The sequence below is a fragment of the Nomascus leucogenys genome, chromosome 5 (genome assembly GCF_006542625.1).
Source record: "Nomascus leucogenys isolate Asia chromosome 5, Asia_NLE_v1, whole genome shotgun sequence".
NCBI classification, from domain to species: Eukaryota; Metazoa; Chordata; class Mammalia; order Primates; family Hylobatidae; genus Nomascus; species Nomascus leucogenys.
Genome location: NC_044385.1, coordinates 58,929,443 through 58,946,600, shown reverse-complemented (window position 1 = coordinate 58,946,600; position 17,158 = coordinate 58,929,443). Strand labels below are relative to the sequence as shown.

Here is a 17,158-nt window from a genome sequence, read left to right as displayed (position 1 = left end):
GATTTATGCTACTTAAGTGATTTAAAAAAAAAATCCACCCACTGGGCAAAAAATTTTTTCTTTTGAGACAGGGTCTTACTCTGTCACCCAGACTGGTGTGCAGTGGCATAATCTCAGCTCATGCAATCTCTGCCTCCCAAGCTCAAGAGATCCTTCCACCTCAGCCCTCGTGGTGCACTACCACGCCTGGCTAATTTTTGTATTTTTGGTAGACAGGGTCTCACCATGTTGCCCAGGCTGGTCTCAAACTCCTGAGCCCAGGCGATCCTCCCACCTCGGCCTCCCAAAGTGCTGGAATTACAGCCTTGGGCCACCAAACCCAGCCAAAAAACTTTTTATGTTGATCTTTGAACATTTAAATACCACATCAAAAGTAAATTTCAGGATCAAAACCAGAAATTCCTTAAAAACAAAAAAAGAGAATAGCTTTCTGAAGTTTTTATGATTATAAATGTAAAATCTACTCAGTGTAAAAAATGTGATGTGAAAAGTTAAAAAAGAGAAAATTAAAAACAAAACACTCACCATTTTAAAGAAAACACCAGTGCTATTATTTTTGTGTTTCCTTTTTTTTTAATTAACTTATTTGTTATTTCAAATATGTGTTGAATGCCTTCTATGTGGCATGTGATCTGCTAAATGCTGGGAATACAATGATGTGTAAAAACAGACTCCTCTGCTCTCATAGACCTTGTAAGAATACAACTGCTTAACAGGTATTGTTACAATTTCTGTCCCTTAAGAGTTTACAATCTTGCTGGAGAATAGATTTTCATAAATAATACAAAACACAGAATGCAATATGGCCATTAAATAGAGTAATAAAGGGCAATGGAAATAAGAAAATACTGTAGAGAAACACACACATCATAAACTTATTTCTCTGTATAGTTGACTCCAAAATTACTGGTTTACTTGGATACTTAACCAATCATTATGTTAATATATGCTTATTCAACTTGATTTCCCATTAAAAATGTTTTCAATTGTGGAAGCCGAAGTTCATTTCCTTTTCTATTAGAACTAATAGTTTAATATGCACTACGTATTTACCAAGATTACTGGTTCCCTGAGCCTATACTTAGCAATCTAATTGGCAATACATAGCTAAAATTGTAATAGCCTCTGAAGGAAAAAATAAAGTCTCACTTACTGAATTCTGTGGAACAATGTCTTTCAATGAGCATGGTTGTGCTAATGGCTGGATGTCTTTTAGCAGCCCTTCAATATATGGTTCAGATTTCCTTAGAACCAGACATAAATCATTTAGTGCGATATGTTGCTTAGCAGAGTGTTCTGGTCTCACATGGGTATCAACAATTCTAGGAGAAATTCAAGTAATATTTATTGAAAATAATGCTTCAAACTTAAATTTGTTTTTCTCCACAGAAGGTATGCATTTCTAAGTATAATTTTTAAGTTACACCTTTTAGAAAGTTATATTCCAAATTAATACTTTCTTACTATATAGACTTAGTTTAGCTTCTATAAGCAGAAACACTGTTTTCCTCCACAGAAAGAAATCTCAGCTACATTTGTACTTTCATATACTCATGCAGTTTGAGCTTAAAGGAGATAATGACACTTCCCCCCATATAAATCTATTTATTTATAAAGCTATAACCATTAAGTGGTCATGCTATGGTTAATACTGGTCCTTACTACAGAAACATATCAGTTTGTATTATTTTCCTAGAAGACAGAGAAAACCATTTAAAATACCTACAGTGAGTTAGACAGTATGACACTTTAAAAAACATTAATGAAATTATGGAAGTCTGATTAAAAATTTAACTCAATCATCTGTTGCTAACTGTAACATTTAAAAGAATTAGTTTGTGTATTATTCCCTGCTTTAAAGTGACATAAGAAGAGTACTTAAGTTTGGAGTTCCTTTTCTAAACTCTCCATCTAGTAATACTGGTAAATGATAAAATTTTACTTATCAAGACAACTGTAGAGCGAAATAATAAAACGTATGTCTTGGAAGTTAAGAATGACAAATTATTCCTCTCTACCTCTAATTTCCTTTATTCTTTAACTCCACCTCCCTCCAAAATGTTTCTAAGCAGGCCAAGGATACATATTATAAAATATCATACCCTGAGACAATCAGGACTTCAGAATTTCCAAAATCTACCATGAATATTTGTATTAGTGCAACTTCATGGACAAATAATCTGGTTGGACTACAAGGTTTTCTAATATTTTTACCCTCTATTGGAATTAATTCTGTGATAGTTCCTCGACACCACATTCCATTTTTAATACTGTTGACAAATACTCTTGCACCTAAATGAGGAAAACAAATCATTATCAACATTTATCAATAAAAGCCACTTCGTAAGTTTACAGACACATTAGTTCTACCACGAAAAAGTCTTAATTCATTTATTTACTGATGATACAGTACTGTGTTCAAGTGCTATGAGAAGGATATAATACAGCATGTTATGATAGTTTCTGTTATACAGAAACAAGCTAAATAGGGAAATAAACACCCAAAGAATACTAAGTTAGCAGTCACTTAATGCGGATCTGCTTATGATCAATAAGAACAAAGATGAATGAGACTGTCTTGCCATCAAGAAGCTCAAGAAAGGAAGAGAGACAGGCAAATTAATTACCATAATTACACTGTACTTACAAGCAAGACCATCCGTCTTTGTGCATGTACACATGTACACTTACTGACATACACATACTGAAGTTTGTAATGAGAGAAGAAACAATTATCTTCTCTTTGTAAAGGGGAGTGAGAGTAAAACAATGAAAGGCAGCCTGTGAAATGCCAAAATTATTGGCACCCAGTGGTGTTCAGAGAAGAGGGAAGATGAACTAAGGACTTAGCAGTAGAGGAAGACCTTTGTAGGGACCAGTTGGATTACAAATTAATAGCCAGGAAAAAAGAAGATTAAACAAATGAAAAAAAAAGGCCCACAGGTGAATGCTTACTATGAGCTCAGAAATGTTCTGTGTTTTGTTTGAATTCACTTACTCCCCACAACAACTCTATAAAGGTAGTGTTTCTATCATAGGTGAGGAAAACTAGGCAGAAAACCTAATCTAGCCCAACTCACATAGCTACTTAGAAGAAGTAGCAGGAGAACTCAGGTAGTCTTAAAGCCCATTTAAACTACATATTTTGGAAATGAATCTGGTAAATTCTGATCACTGATTATATACAGAGAGATGCTGTGTAATCTCCTCTGCATATGCTAATAAAAACAGGATAGCTGAAAAGCACATTATAGGCAGCCTTTTAAGTCCTACCAAAACGTTTGGTCTTCAGTTTGTCAGTGACCCTTCTCTGATTCTGCTACACTACTGTACCAACATTCTTAGTTTTAAAATATAGTAAATCCCCACTTAATGTCATTGATACATTCTTAGAAACTGTGACTTTAAGCAAAATGGCATAACAAAACCAATCTTACCACATAGGCTAATTGATATAAACAAGACTTAAGTTTCTACGTGTATTTCTGGTCACAAAAACATCATCAAACTTATAAAGACCCCAAACACTTCTAATATTAAATACTGAAACAAGTGTGAGCTAAACGTACATTTAAGAAAGATGAACAAGTAAGATATCTACTCAATTTTTGGTGCATCAGTGAGTGATGGCAGTCATAGTGGTAGTGGGTTAACTCAAAGAATTACAGCTTGCAAAGTGAGAATTGTAAGGAGTACCTCCTGGCACCACAGTTCAAAAACAATCATAAATAAGGTGGATTCACAGAGCGCTTTTGTACTGCATCATTTATTGTCATGTATTTGTATAGATATCAAATACTTTATAAATTTTATGATAATACATATTTATTTATTCATTCTCTAACCCGCTTATTCTAGAGTCAAGGGTGGCTGAAGCCTATCCAGGCAGCTCAGGGCACGAGGCAGGAACCAATCCTGGTCAGAACACCATTCCATCGCAGGGTAAACACACACACACACACACACACACACACACACACACACGCACACACTCTCTCTCTCTCTCTCCCCTCCCTCCCTGCCACTCAGACTGGGACAATGTAGACACACCAATTAACCTAACATGTGCATCTTTAGGATGTTCGAGGAAACCAGAGTACCTGAAAAAACCCACACAGACACGGGCAGAATGTGCAAACTCAACACAGACATTTGCCCAAACCAGGAATTTATTTTTTTCTCATCAAAATTATAATGAGATAATGTTATTTGAAGACCTGCTGTATATATTCTATAAAACTATTCTTTCTTTCAATGGATAAAAGTCTGCTGAAGCCATTTACTGTTCTTCATAACGAAGTATAGAGGCAGGAAAAGGGAACAAGAGGATACTCTCCTCTCCTAAATCAACAATTCACATTTCTTCCCTTATCATTAATTTCTCAAAATATAAATGAGTGTTTTAATCAGCTGTATTTACCCTGCCAACAAAATTATCATTAACAAATTAAAGCACAACTTTCTGGCTTTCTTAGAACATTTTCTGAAAATAAGCTATTTTTGGCATGTATTACATTTCAGACATACTATTGAATTCAGCACTACACTTCCCTCCTCTTAGATACTAACAACCTAATGTTCCCAGCTCACATGGCATAAATGTTATTTTTTAAGTTTTAGAATTACTATTCATTTTTGTCAAAGTATATGATGATCCTACTCTTCTGATATTCTGAAAAGCTACACAGATGAGCTGAGAGTTAATCATACTTTTAAACGACTATCAATCAAGACTAGACAGATAAAACACTTTATTAATTACATATAGGTATGGACTGCTACTAACATAATGAGAAAAATACTCTATTAATACAAATGAATCATAGCTTCACCATATTACAAGGTACAATCAAATTCAGTCAACAATGTTATAAGAAAAATACTTGTAACAAAAGCCCGAAGCATGGCAAATTCACATACCCTCACAATTAAAAGACTGACTGAATTTACAATTATCCTCTGTAGGGCGCTGGGAATGGGTGCCACAGGCCTCCTGAATCTCAGGTGCTCAATGCTAGCCCCAACACTCACACATGGTGCGCAAGAGACTGGAGTTACACAAGAATCATCATCTTAGAGGCACAGTTCTTCATGGAGACAAGGGGACAGGCTACATAACCTGTCATGGGTTTTGCAGTTTTAAAAGCAATTCGCCCTACTACATAATGGAGTTTCTGTACATATCTCACTGTAAAAATGTGCCAACATTCCATCTTAATCCTTAGCTAATTTGCCTAAATAATTTATGTCAAATAATCCTAAAACTTTTATGCTTACTACAAATGAACTTAGAGCAAAAATCTATATTATAACAAGTCTTATGTGGGTTGGCCAAGTTATTATAATAGTTAAATAAATTTGATATTTTAACTTGGACTAATATTTAATTACCTAGTTCCAAAATGTCTGAAGGATCAAGGTGTGAACTCCTACTGCAAAATTCATTCACCTTCTTCTCCAGTACTTTGGCATCTTTTATTTTTGAATACTTCCGAATGTAGAAATGGCAAGGATCTATTACATGGCTTACAAAAACTAGCTCTGCAGAACCTGGATAAAAATGTTTAAGCCACATTAATAAACCACAAAGTTAGAAAATAATTCATGAAAGCTGAACAACCGTAAAAGCCTCTAAAAGAGTGTCTTATGGCATTGTGAACTCTAGGAATACTGCACGTAGGCCCCAGGAAGTAGTCCAAGCCCTAAATGATTGATAAAACAGATCACTTTCAACAATGAATTCTTTAGTAACCTGAACTGCAAATACTTCATAATACTTGCAAAATATGCTAAATAAGTGAAATCATAGTCCATGTGATAGTTAAGATTCTAAAGTCAACGTATACGCTGTAACTCTACTGTATTACAAAAGTTCAGTTTCTTTATGAACATACTTGGAACTCAGAACCCCTACTGATAATGATTAGGTTTCTAGGATAGCCTACAAAAGCCAGTTCCATCTATACTCTACCTACAGAACCAATACAGCTCATAGCCACTCTGAATCCCAAGTCTTATAAATCAGGTTAGTCTTATAAATTAGATGTGAAAAAATGTCTAGGCAAAGCCAAAGTACTGAGCAGCATTTAGGGGAATGTGTGTGCTTTTTGGTGGGGTAAGTAGAGGTAAAGACAGTCAGAAAATGTTCTTAAGCCAAGTGTCTTCACTAATATGAAAAGATCTCCAAAGTATAATGTTAAGGAAGGAACGCAAAAAACAAAACAGTGGTATGCTACGTTTTGTGTAAAAAAAGACCCCCCCCCCACCACACACACACACACACACACACACAGAAAGAGAGAGAGGGAGAGAGAAGTTTGGAAAAATAATTTGTGTGTGTTTATTTATAAATGCATAAAGAAAATGTGGAAGAGATGGAGACACTGAATAGAATGGGAATAGGATGGGGGGAAGTTTCACATAATATTTTAATATATATTTAATTTCTGAATGAGATAAACGTTTACATGGTAAAATTGCTTAAAAAACAAAGACTAGGAGGAGTGGAAATGAATATAGTCAAGTATAGATAGATGACAGAAGCTGAACAAATGGATCATTTTAACTATTCAATAGAAAATATAAAGAATAATGCCCATATTTAGGGTGGGGTAAAAAGATAAACACATACAATAGGGGTGACATCCGAGAGAAGTATAAATTTTGGAAATATTCCTGGCTTCGCACGATGGCTCACGTCTATAATCCCAGCACTTTGGGAGGCCAAGGAGGGAGGGTCGCTTGAGGACAGGAGTTTTGAGACCAGCCTAGCCGACATTGTGAAACCTCATCTCTACTAAAAATACAAAAATTAGCTGAGCATTGTGGCACATGCCTATAATCCCAGCTACTCTGGAGGCTGAGGCACGAGAATCATTTGAGCCTGAGGAGGTTGCAGTGAGCCCGGATCGCGCCACTGCATTCCAGCCTGGGCAACAGAGTAAGACTCTGTCTCAAAAAAATTTTTTTTTATTGGGGGGAATATTTCTGCTAGAGTCAAAACATTCATTCATTCATTTGAGATGAGGTCTCACTGTTACCCAGGGTGTAGTGCAGTGGTGGGATCTCAGCTCATTGCTACCTCCGCCTCCCAGGCTCAAGTGATCCTCCCACCTCAGCCTCCTGAATAGCTGAGACCACAGTTGCGCACCACCACACCCACTTATGTTTTTATATTTTTTGTAGAGACAGGGTTTCACCATGTTGCCCAGGCTGGTTTCGAACTCCTGAGCTCAAATCATCCACCCATCTCGGCCTCCCAAAGTGCTGGGATTACAGGTGTGAGCCATGGTGTCTGGCCCCAGAATTAAAACTTTTAACATTAGAAAGTACTATGCTTTAGTTATCAGTGAAATTCACTTTACTTACTACCTCACACTAGGTAAGAGTTACTTACTACACATACAGTAAACTCCACTACATCAAGCTCAGACAGTTGTTACAGTACCTGCTTTTGATCCAAAAGGAACAGATGAGTTTTTCTGAAGAGGCTTTTTTGGATATCTAGGTGTCTCCCCAAGATCATCTGTGCCGCATGCTTCATCAAAATAAGAAATAAAGACAACTTGTACTAACTATGTTAACAATAACATGCTAGTTTTTAAAAAGCTGTACTGAAATTGGCAAAACACTGGAATGGCAACACCCCTTGTATCAGTGAATAAAGTTATTACAGGTATCTTAAGTAATTGAGACATCAATGATAATACAGTGGAAAGAAGTGTGTCCTTTTTTAAAATGTAATTCTGGAGAGTCAACTAATAAAATAGACAATGGGTGGGGGAAAATAAAAGCTGATCTTGAAAAATGGTCTTAAAGGAGACTATTAGTATAAAACTACATACTGTAGTATCTCACTCCATGTTAATGGAAAGAACACTGACACTGGAAATCTAATCAAATACAACTGTGATATATTTAAATGTTCTAAAATAGATAACATTATAATCATGATAGTTTATATTAAATCTCACAACAAAGATTGAAGAGAAGATGTTCTTAATTCAAAGAAAGTAATAAAACTATGTTCACAGACCACATCTCTCTCATTTATTTATATCTTTTATACAAGGCTTATATGTGAGAACACTAAAAAATCTCAAAATACCCTAATTAAACCAGATATTAATTTATACCTCAGAGGTTAGCTATATTACTGCATTAAAAATAAAAATTATCCTAACTCTGGAAAATATGAGAGTAGGGGCATGGAATGAACAGGTTTTAACTCATAATGAGGAGTAAGATTATAATAGCAATTATATTTCTGTTAAATGCATGGATGAAAAAAGTACCAACTGTGTCTAATTACAGATACAAGATCCTTCCCCCCCTGCTTTTACATTTTTACTTACTTTCCATGTTGTCTTCAATAATTTCTTCAATTATCACATCAGGGCTAGATCCCATCTGAGGTAACACAGCAATGGTTTTAGGGGATGCTGTTGCAACAACGTCTTTCTGTGGCTGGAAGTTTTTTGCTTCTAAATGTATATCATTTGTCTCAGGTTGCAAAGGAGGTAGTGGTGCTTCACTGGTTAGGACAGACATGTCAACCTTTTTCTTTTCTAGTGGTGGGTATGTATCGTAACAAGAAAGTCCCTTTTTGTTATTATATTTCTTTTGAACATTCTGTCTAATTTCATTTTCTTGGGGATAACATCTGTTTAAAAATACAGAGATATAAGCTATGAATACAGAGGTATATGGTACAACCATGAATAAGTCACTAGAAACTCCCACCATGGCCATTCATCTGAATCTTTTGGGCATAATTATTCAATAGCCACTAACCCACTGCCAGTTATTTATCCATTCTACTTCATATTTTTCTATTTTCTCCACATATCCAGACAGTTTTTAGGCTATCAAATCTACAAGTATAGAAATTTTACAATGAGATAAGATTGGGTTTCATGAAGTTTATATTTTAGTTATTCCATGATGGATTTAGCTTCTTCACAGATCACTGTTTAAGAAGTCACTGTGGAAATAATGACCAACAAAGCCAACTGGACTTAGCAATGATACATGTTTATCTGCCTCTTCCAACGGAGGACATACATTTAACTAAGCAAAATTGATATATGTTGAAGTTCAAACACCTGAGAGTCATATATATGTACATGACCTTTCAATCTAAATGTCTCTTTTCATAACAATTCTTATTAGACCTGAGACATGCAACATTATTAATCAGCTCCAGTGTCATAAACCTCTGCTTTGACTTGTACAATACCACTTCTGTTCTCCTTCAACTTCTGTCTGTCCCTTCTCAATTTTTTTTTTTTTTTTACAGATTACCCTTTCCCTGCTTTAAATTTTAGTATCCTTCCAGGGTACTGTCCTTGACCTGTTTGAATACCTGCTCTTACTGTGCAAACCCATGGTTTAACTACCATTTGTAATCAGTACATGCAGGTTATAGTAATACTTTCCCTAAAAACTAGGAAAAAATTTAAAAGGCAGCTCTCAGAGTTAAATTTAAAGTAGAAGATCAGTACAGATTCTTAAAGAGGCAGAATAGTTTTTAGTGTCTTAGAAATGCTGATAGTAACCATATTCAAGTTGTGAAAACGTCAAAAAGAACATATTGATTGCAAAGGTTGTTGATTATCCATGCAAGCATAAAGTCAAGTCACAGCAGTAAATATGGGGCAGGGCTCCCCCAAGCATGGAGAAAGATGACTGAGCCGAAGGACTGGTATTCTACTTCCTCTGGCAAGGTCTTCCCTCTGATGGAGAGGAATCTAATCAGCTACCTTAGCCTAATTCCATTAACCTATTTGATTAATTTTATTCCCTTTATTCAAAAAAGATTACCAAAAAAGTAACTTCTGACAAGTTAGCTCCTCAGTTCTAGTCCCTGTTTACAATTATATTTATCCATTAAGTTAACAAACTGGCATTTTGACTACACATCAGTTTTGTGACCTTGGCTTATATGAATTTACCTGGCTTAGAGTATACATCATCCTATGTGCTTCTGAAATGGTAGTACTGCGAGCCAGACTAATTGTTCCCTAAGGTAACAAATGTGTTGCTTTTCTCGGGGGACCATTTCCATTGGAGACAATCCACCTACAACGAACGAACTTATTTCTTTTTTGGTGGTTTCTACATCTATATTCTGAATACTCCTAAACCCAGAATCAAGACCAAGATCTCTTAAGTTTCAGCATTCATATCCAATTAAGCTGTACGCATTTCTCTCCAGAAGCTGGTAAACAGTAAGTACTCAACATACTATCTTCCCCCTCCCAACTTACTTTTCTTCCTGTATTCCTAATCTTGATGAATAATACCACAATCCATCAACTTAGTCACCAAAGCTTAACAAACCATTGATGATGCTTCCCTCATGCCTCACATTCAAGCATTACTGAGTTTTATTAATTTTCCCTATTTTGCATTTGTCATATCTATTCTCAGTCCCTACCCAGTGCTATTAGTTAAGTTTTAGTTCTCATGGGTTGCTGAATCTACTGATATGATGGCCTAAGTGATCCTTTACCCTTCACTGTCATCCTCTTACCCCAAATAATCCCCCAAATGGCCACCAAAATTATCCCTAAAAAATGTAATCTAATCATTTTTACTTTCATGCTTAAAACCTTTTAGTGGCTTTCTACTCCCGAGAACTATACTGTACAACAGAACTTTTGGTGATAATGGAAATATGCCGCATTGTCTAATATAGCAGTGCTTTGGTCTAAATGTTTCAAAATTCATGTCGAAACTTAATTTCCATTGTGGTGATATTAAGAGGTGGGGCCTTTGGGGAAATTAATGATCAAGTAATGAGGGCTCTGCCGTCACGAATGGATTTGTGCCTTACAACAAGTCTGGAGGGAACTAGCTTACGCCCTTTTTTGCTCTTCTGCTCTCCCACCGTGTGAAGATAGTTATTTGTCCCTTTTATGCTCTTCCATGCTTTCTGCCATGGGAGGACACAGCATTCAAAGTGCTATCTTAAAGTAGAGATCAGGGCCCTCACCAGAAGCCAATTCTTCCAGCATTATGATCTTGGGCTTCTCAGCCGCCAGAACTGCAAATAAACATCTGTTCTTTATGAATTACAGAAGAATAAATAACATCTGTTCTTTTTAAACTTTGTTATAGCAGCACAAATAGAATAAGACAGGTAGTCACTAACAACATGTGGCTACTGAGCACTTGAAATGTGGGCTAATGGAACTGAGGAACTGGATTTTAATTCTATTTAGTTTTAATTAATTTATGTTTAAATTTAAATAGCTACATGTGATTAGTGGCTACCATACTGGACAGCATGGATTATAAGGTTCAAACATCATCAGACAGCATACAAAGTCTTTAGGACTTAGCATCTATGTATCCTTGGGGACACAGAGAATGGAATTATATACACCATTCCCTGAACCTAGCATGCTATTTCACTGCCCATATATTCACTGCCTAGAAGATGCATACTTCCTTTTTCTCCTCCTTTCTACTTGCTACTTAATTTTAATAGATAAGGGAAAAGAAAATATCTTTCCAACTCCTGTTACCCCAGGAAGAACTGATCATTCCCTTGCTTTGCACCTCAAGTAAATTCTGCATACATTACCCTAGCAATTATGCATTTTATTGTTTACATGTCCTTCTTCCTCTACTTATCGTAATTTCTCGGACATTTATCTCAATATCTAGGGTGTTTGTTAGTGCCTAGCAGTGTTCAATGCTTGCTGACTGAATCAATCTCAAGGATAACTTCGACATGTATATTGCTGAATATTGATCCCTTCTAGGCCTTTTAAAAAACATTATATGTAGAATTTAACTATATAAACTATTTTGCCCTTTATTTTTCAGCTTCTGGATTACACTAAACATCAATTCTTCTGTCTCTTAGATAATGTAGGTACTGTCAGACACTAATGGTGTGTTACCATGCTTATAAATACTTACTTTGTTGAGTCCCCAAATTCAATCTTTCCCATATTGTTGAACATACAGATGATCTCACTGCAATTCACACTCAACCTATAATAAAACATTAACATATACATAAACGTTCTAATACAAATGTATCATGTTCTCTAAACAAAAATCAGTTGCTGACATTAATGAATTGAAAAGGAAACATTTAAATAACTTTCTAAGTTAGCACAAATTATACTTATCTTAATTTGGTTGCTAACTTGGTAAACATTTGTGACCCAAAATTTCAATTTATTATTACTTGCTATTTTAATACATTTAAGTTCTAGCACATCTTTATACTTGTTATGGTCTCCTGAACTACGACTTACTCACCTGGGAGGGTACCTTAGTTGTGGAGAACTAACTTGTGCTAATTCACTATCTGAAGTTAACTGCAAAGTCCGGATAATCTAGAATTTAAAAAAAAAAAAAATCATTCATGTGTGAATCTTGTCACAAATATTGCTGAACAGTAAGATTTTAGAAAGAAAATTGTATCTTTTAGGTATTTCATTAATTAATGCATTCAGGCTCAATTTGGGGCACTCAGAAGGATACAAATAAGTGTTTATGACTTTTGGAGATATGTATAAAAGGTAACAATAGACACTAAGAAATAGGATAGAGCTACATGATCAGAGAAAACTCGATCAGATTCATTTTGCAACTGTGTTGCTATCTTCAAGAGTTTTCTCCCTTTTTGCCCTATTTTCTTAGCTAGATTAACTAGGATAAAGACCAAATTTCATCACTTTTTTCATCACCTAGTGTCACACGTGTAATACAGAGGAAACAACTATTATTGTTTTAGAACTAAAGCCTGGGACACCTAGCCAAGTAGGTTCATGGCAAATTCTCCTTTCATTTAATGTTAGAGACTTTGGAGGCAGGTAAACTAATGGCTTCTCTTCTATACATCTGATTATCCACAGGAAGTGAGATCCTGAAGATTCAAAGATGACTAAAGCAAGATCTATACCCTTAGGGAGTGAGGCAGAAGTCAGCAAAGATCTGTGATTAATCTCGTGCTGTCAAAGTATAAGAAACTATTTTTTTTTTTTTTGCCCAATTCTGCCCCTTAGGCACATGATTAGATGATAGGAGATGGCTGAAGCTGTCTCTTGACTTGCACAATTTGGAAAGGAATGGGAAGAGAAAAACTTGACTAGGATTTTGAATTAAATTTTAACGTTAAGAGTTGGCAGCCATACCTAAATTGTTTACGTGAACAGAATAGAGTCCTATTCAGTTTGCTACCCTTATTTGTCCTCATTTTTTTAATCAGGTGTCTTAGAAACCTAAACTTTCACCTCAATGTCACCTTACTTGCTCTCAGATCAAGTGTTACAAAGACTTAATTGCACTATTTCCCTAACTGGTCAAAAATAACAAAAGGTCATATAAATTTTACAATGTTTGTCATAAATTTCAAACATTATCTTATTATAACTTAGATTATCCTAACCTATATTGTCAACAATTTAGAATTCTAAATAATAATACAGGTTAGGATAATCTGAAAAACAAATTCTTGTCTTAAATATATTCCAAAGCATGTAAAATAAGCTACCACAGAAATAACTCACATTGTGAACTATTAAATTACCTGATTCAGGTCACAGTATGTTCTTAGAGAAGGTGATAATTGTAATGCTCTTGCTATGTTCATAGCTGCATTCAAATTATTTTTTTTCTCTTCAATGTAGCTTTTAGCCTTTATTAAATTTGATAGATAATCATCAGTAGTTCTTGCAAATTCTTCACACAGGTTCTGTTTCCTTCATTTAAGATTCCAAAGTTATTTTGCAGTATTTCATAAATATTTATAGAAAAAGTAGAAGATCTATAGTATCTTGAAGAGTAAGTTCAGTAGTTGATATTTTACATAATATGGTTAAATGAGGCAAACAGTAACTGAACTATATCTGAAAGGGTACTTTTACTTGTTGATAAAATTAACATATAACATGGTAAATGAGGCATTAAATTGAAATGAAATGTATTATAATTAAAAGCTATGTATACATAATTAGAGAAAAGCAAATTTTGTGGAAGGCAGGAGATTATAAGTAGAGACATACAATAGACCATCTAAGGCCTGGAGGAGAATCTGAGCTCAGACTCTTCAGGACATTAAGGCATATAAAAGCAGTTGTATATACAGGAGAACTGAAAAAGCCACACTGAGGCCCAGGCAAGATGCATGCTCAGAAAACATCTGAGAAGATCTTAAACCTGACCTCAGGCTGATCTCAAGGTTCAGGGCACACACAACCACTCAGTGAAGGACTGTTACATTAAGAGCCAGTCTGCAAAGACAGGGGAAGGTAGCTATTTTCTCAAATGCCCAATTTCAACAAAAATACCACAAGGCACACAAAGGAACAGAAAAACATGACCCATTCAAAGGAAGAAAACAGAATGGTGAAAACAGAATGGTAAAAACAGTTCTCAAAGAAGCACAGGCGTTGGACTCAATAGGCTTAAAACAACTGTGTTAAATATGCTTAAAGAGCTAAAGGAAAACATGGACAAAGAACTAGAGAATAATCAGAAAAATGACCTAGGGGACAAAATGATAATATCAACATAGAGAAATTATATAAAATAGCCAAATAGAAATTCTATAGATTGTATTGAAAAATACAGTAATTGTAATTTTAAAAATCCACCAAAGGTTCTACTGCAGATTTGGACAGGCAGAAGGAAAGAACGAGCCAACTTGAATATAGGACAATTAAAATAATGAAGCCTGAAAAAAATAAAAACAACAATGAAGAGAAGTGAATAGAGTCTAAGGTACTGGTGGGTCACCATTAAGCAGACTAATGTATGCATTATAGGAATCACAGGAGAAGAGAGAGACAAAGAGACAGAAATTATTTGAAGAAATAATGGCAAAAAACCTTCCAAAACTTAATGAGACATGAATCTATAAATCTAAGAGCTCAAGGAACTCCAACTGCTGAAGGACAAAGAGAATCCTGAAAGCAGCAAGAAAAATGCAATTTGTCAAGGGATGTTATTGAGGGATCCTCAATAACATTATCTGCGAATTTCTCAGCAGAAACCTTGGAGGCCCGAAGGCAATGTATGTTTACAGCACCAAAAGAAAAAAAAGCTGTCAAAGTATTCTTCGAAAATGAAGGAGAAATTAAAATATCCCCAGATAAACAAAAGCTGAGGGAGTTCATTACCAGTAGACTTTCCCTATAAGAAATGCTAATGAAAGTCCTTCACGTTAATATGAAAGAAGGCTATGCAGTAACTCAAAGCCATACAATGCTAAAAATATCTCTGGTAAAGGTAAATACATGGGCAAACATAAAAACCAATATTAGTGTAATTTTCATTTATAATTCTACTTTTTATTTTCTACAGAATTTAAAGGACAAATACGTAAAATATCAATCTATCTTAATGGGTATACAATATAGAGGAATGTAATTTGTGACATCGAAAAAATAAAGGGGGGCAGATTCGTAAAGCAGTAGAGGTTTTACATGCAACTAAAGTTAAGCTGTCTACTCAAAACAGATTGTTATAACTTCAGGATGTTATATGTAACCCTTATGGGTAACCACAAAAACTATTTACAGACTATGCACAAAAAGAAATGAGAAAGGAATCAAAATTTGTGACTACAAAAGAAAAAAATCAAGTAAACACAAAGGCAGTAATGGAGGAAATAAGCAACAACAAATAAGCCATAAAACATACAGAAAATGGCAAAAATCCTTCCTTATCAGTATTTTAAGTATAAATAAATTAAACTCTCTAATCCAAAGGCACAAATATGAAAAACGGATAAAAAATGTGACCCAACTATATGCTGCCACAAAAATTTCACTTTAGGTCTAAAGACATATAGAGGTTGAAAATGAAAGGATGGAAAAAGATAATACACGCTGATAATTTAAAAAGCTGGGGTGGCTCTACTAATTTTAGGCAAAATAGACTTTAATGTAACAATTATAAGCATATATGTACCAACATTAGAACCCCAAAACATATAAAGCAAACACTTGCAGAATTAAAGGGAAAAATAGACATATCTACAATAATCATTAGAGACTTCAATATCTCCCTTTCAATAATGGATAAAACAACCAGTGCAGAATCAATAAAGCAACAAATTACTTGGACAACACTATAGACTGACTGGACCCAACAGACATATTTAGAACACTATACCCAACAACATGAGGATAAACATTTTCCTCAAGTGTACGTGTAACATTTTGACACAGAACATATGTTAAGACTATGCTGACTAATGTTTAATGTTCACTAACATTTATTAGTAAGTCTTAATAAACTTAAAGATTGAAATCCTACAAGGTATCTTTTCTGACTACAATGGAATGACCTAGAAATAACAGGAAAAAAACCCCGGAAGATTCATAAACATGTAAAAATTAAACAATATACTCCTAAATCCCAATGGGTCAAAGAATAAATCACAAGGGAAATTAGGAAATTATCTGGGGCAAATGAAGCAAGAACACAAAATTTACGGGATGCAATGAAAGCAATGCTGAGGGAAATTGATAGCTGTAAATATATTTAAAAAGGAGCTTGCAAATGAACAACCTAACTATATACCATAAGTAACTAGAAAAAGACCAAACTAAACTCAAAGCAGAAGGAAGGAAATAAAGAGGAGAGAAGAGATAAATACACAACAAAGAAAAATGAAAGCAAAAGTTTGTCTTCAAGATTAGAAATAAACCTATAGTTACACTAACAAAAGAGAATCAGGCCAGGCATGATGGCTCACGCCTGTAATCCCAGCACTTTGGGAGGCCGAGGCAGACGGATCACAAGGTCAGGAGATTGAGACCATCCTGGCTAACATGGTGAAACCCTGTCTCTACTAAAAATACAACAAAAATTAGCTCTGCGGGTGGCAGGTGCCTATAGTCCCAGCTACTCAGGAGGCTGAGGCAGGAGAATCACTTGAACCCGGGAGACAGAGGTTCTGGTGAGCCGAGGTCGTGCCACTGCACTCCAGCCTGGGTGACAGAGCGAGACTCCATCTCAAAAAAAAAAAAAAGAAAAAAGAATCAAATCACTATTATCAGAAATAAACTGGGTACATTACTATCAATTTTACACAAATAAAAAGGATTAAAAGGTTATTATGAACAATCGTACACAAATTATATAACCTAGGTGAAACAGACAAATTTCCAGGAACACATAACCTATC

At 35.1% G+C, this 17,158-nt stretch overlaps 1 protein-coding gene across 11 annotated transcripts in view; it reads right to left on the bottom strand.

Moving 5' to 3' along the window:
• Nucleotides 1-17,158, bottom strand: part of RNF17 (ring finger protein 17) — a 139,293-nt gene that overhangs the window by 81,743 nt on the left and 40,392 nt on the right. For 9 of the 11 annotated variants that reach the window (XR_004030130.1, XR_004030131.1, XM_030813222.1 and 6 more), the window contains 8 exons: nt 13,553-13,724; nt 12,280-12,356; nt 11,932-12,006; nt 8,355-8,662; nt 7,448-7,525; nt 5,392-5,550; nt 2,103-2,292; nt 1,154-1,322 (listed from right to left, as the gene is read on the bottom strand). Coding sequence is in view for 9 of the 11 variants with exons in the window: in XM_030813222.1 (XP_030669082.1) it covers nt 1,154-1,322; nt 2,103-2,292; nt 5,392-5,550; nt 7,448-7,525; nt 8,355-8,662; nt 11,932-12,006; nt 12,280-12,356; nt 13,553-13,724 (1,228 nt within the window). In the remaining 2 variants the exon portion in view is untranslated. The remainder of the gene's footprint in view (nt 1-1,153; nt 1,323-2,102; nt 2,293-5,391; nt 5,551-7,447; nt 7,526-8,354; nt 8,663-11,931; nt 12,007-12,279; nt 12,357-13,552; nt 13,725-17,158) is intronic. The other 2 variants (XM_030813226.1, XM_030813228.1) reach the window with 2 other exon arrangements.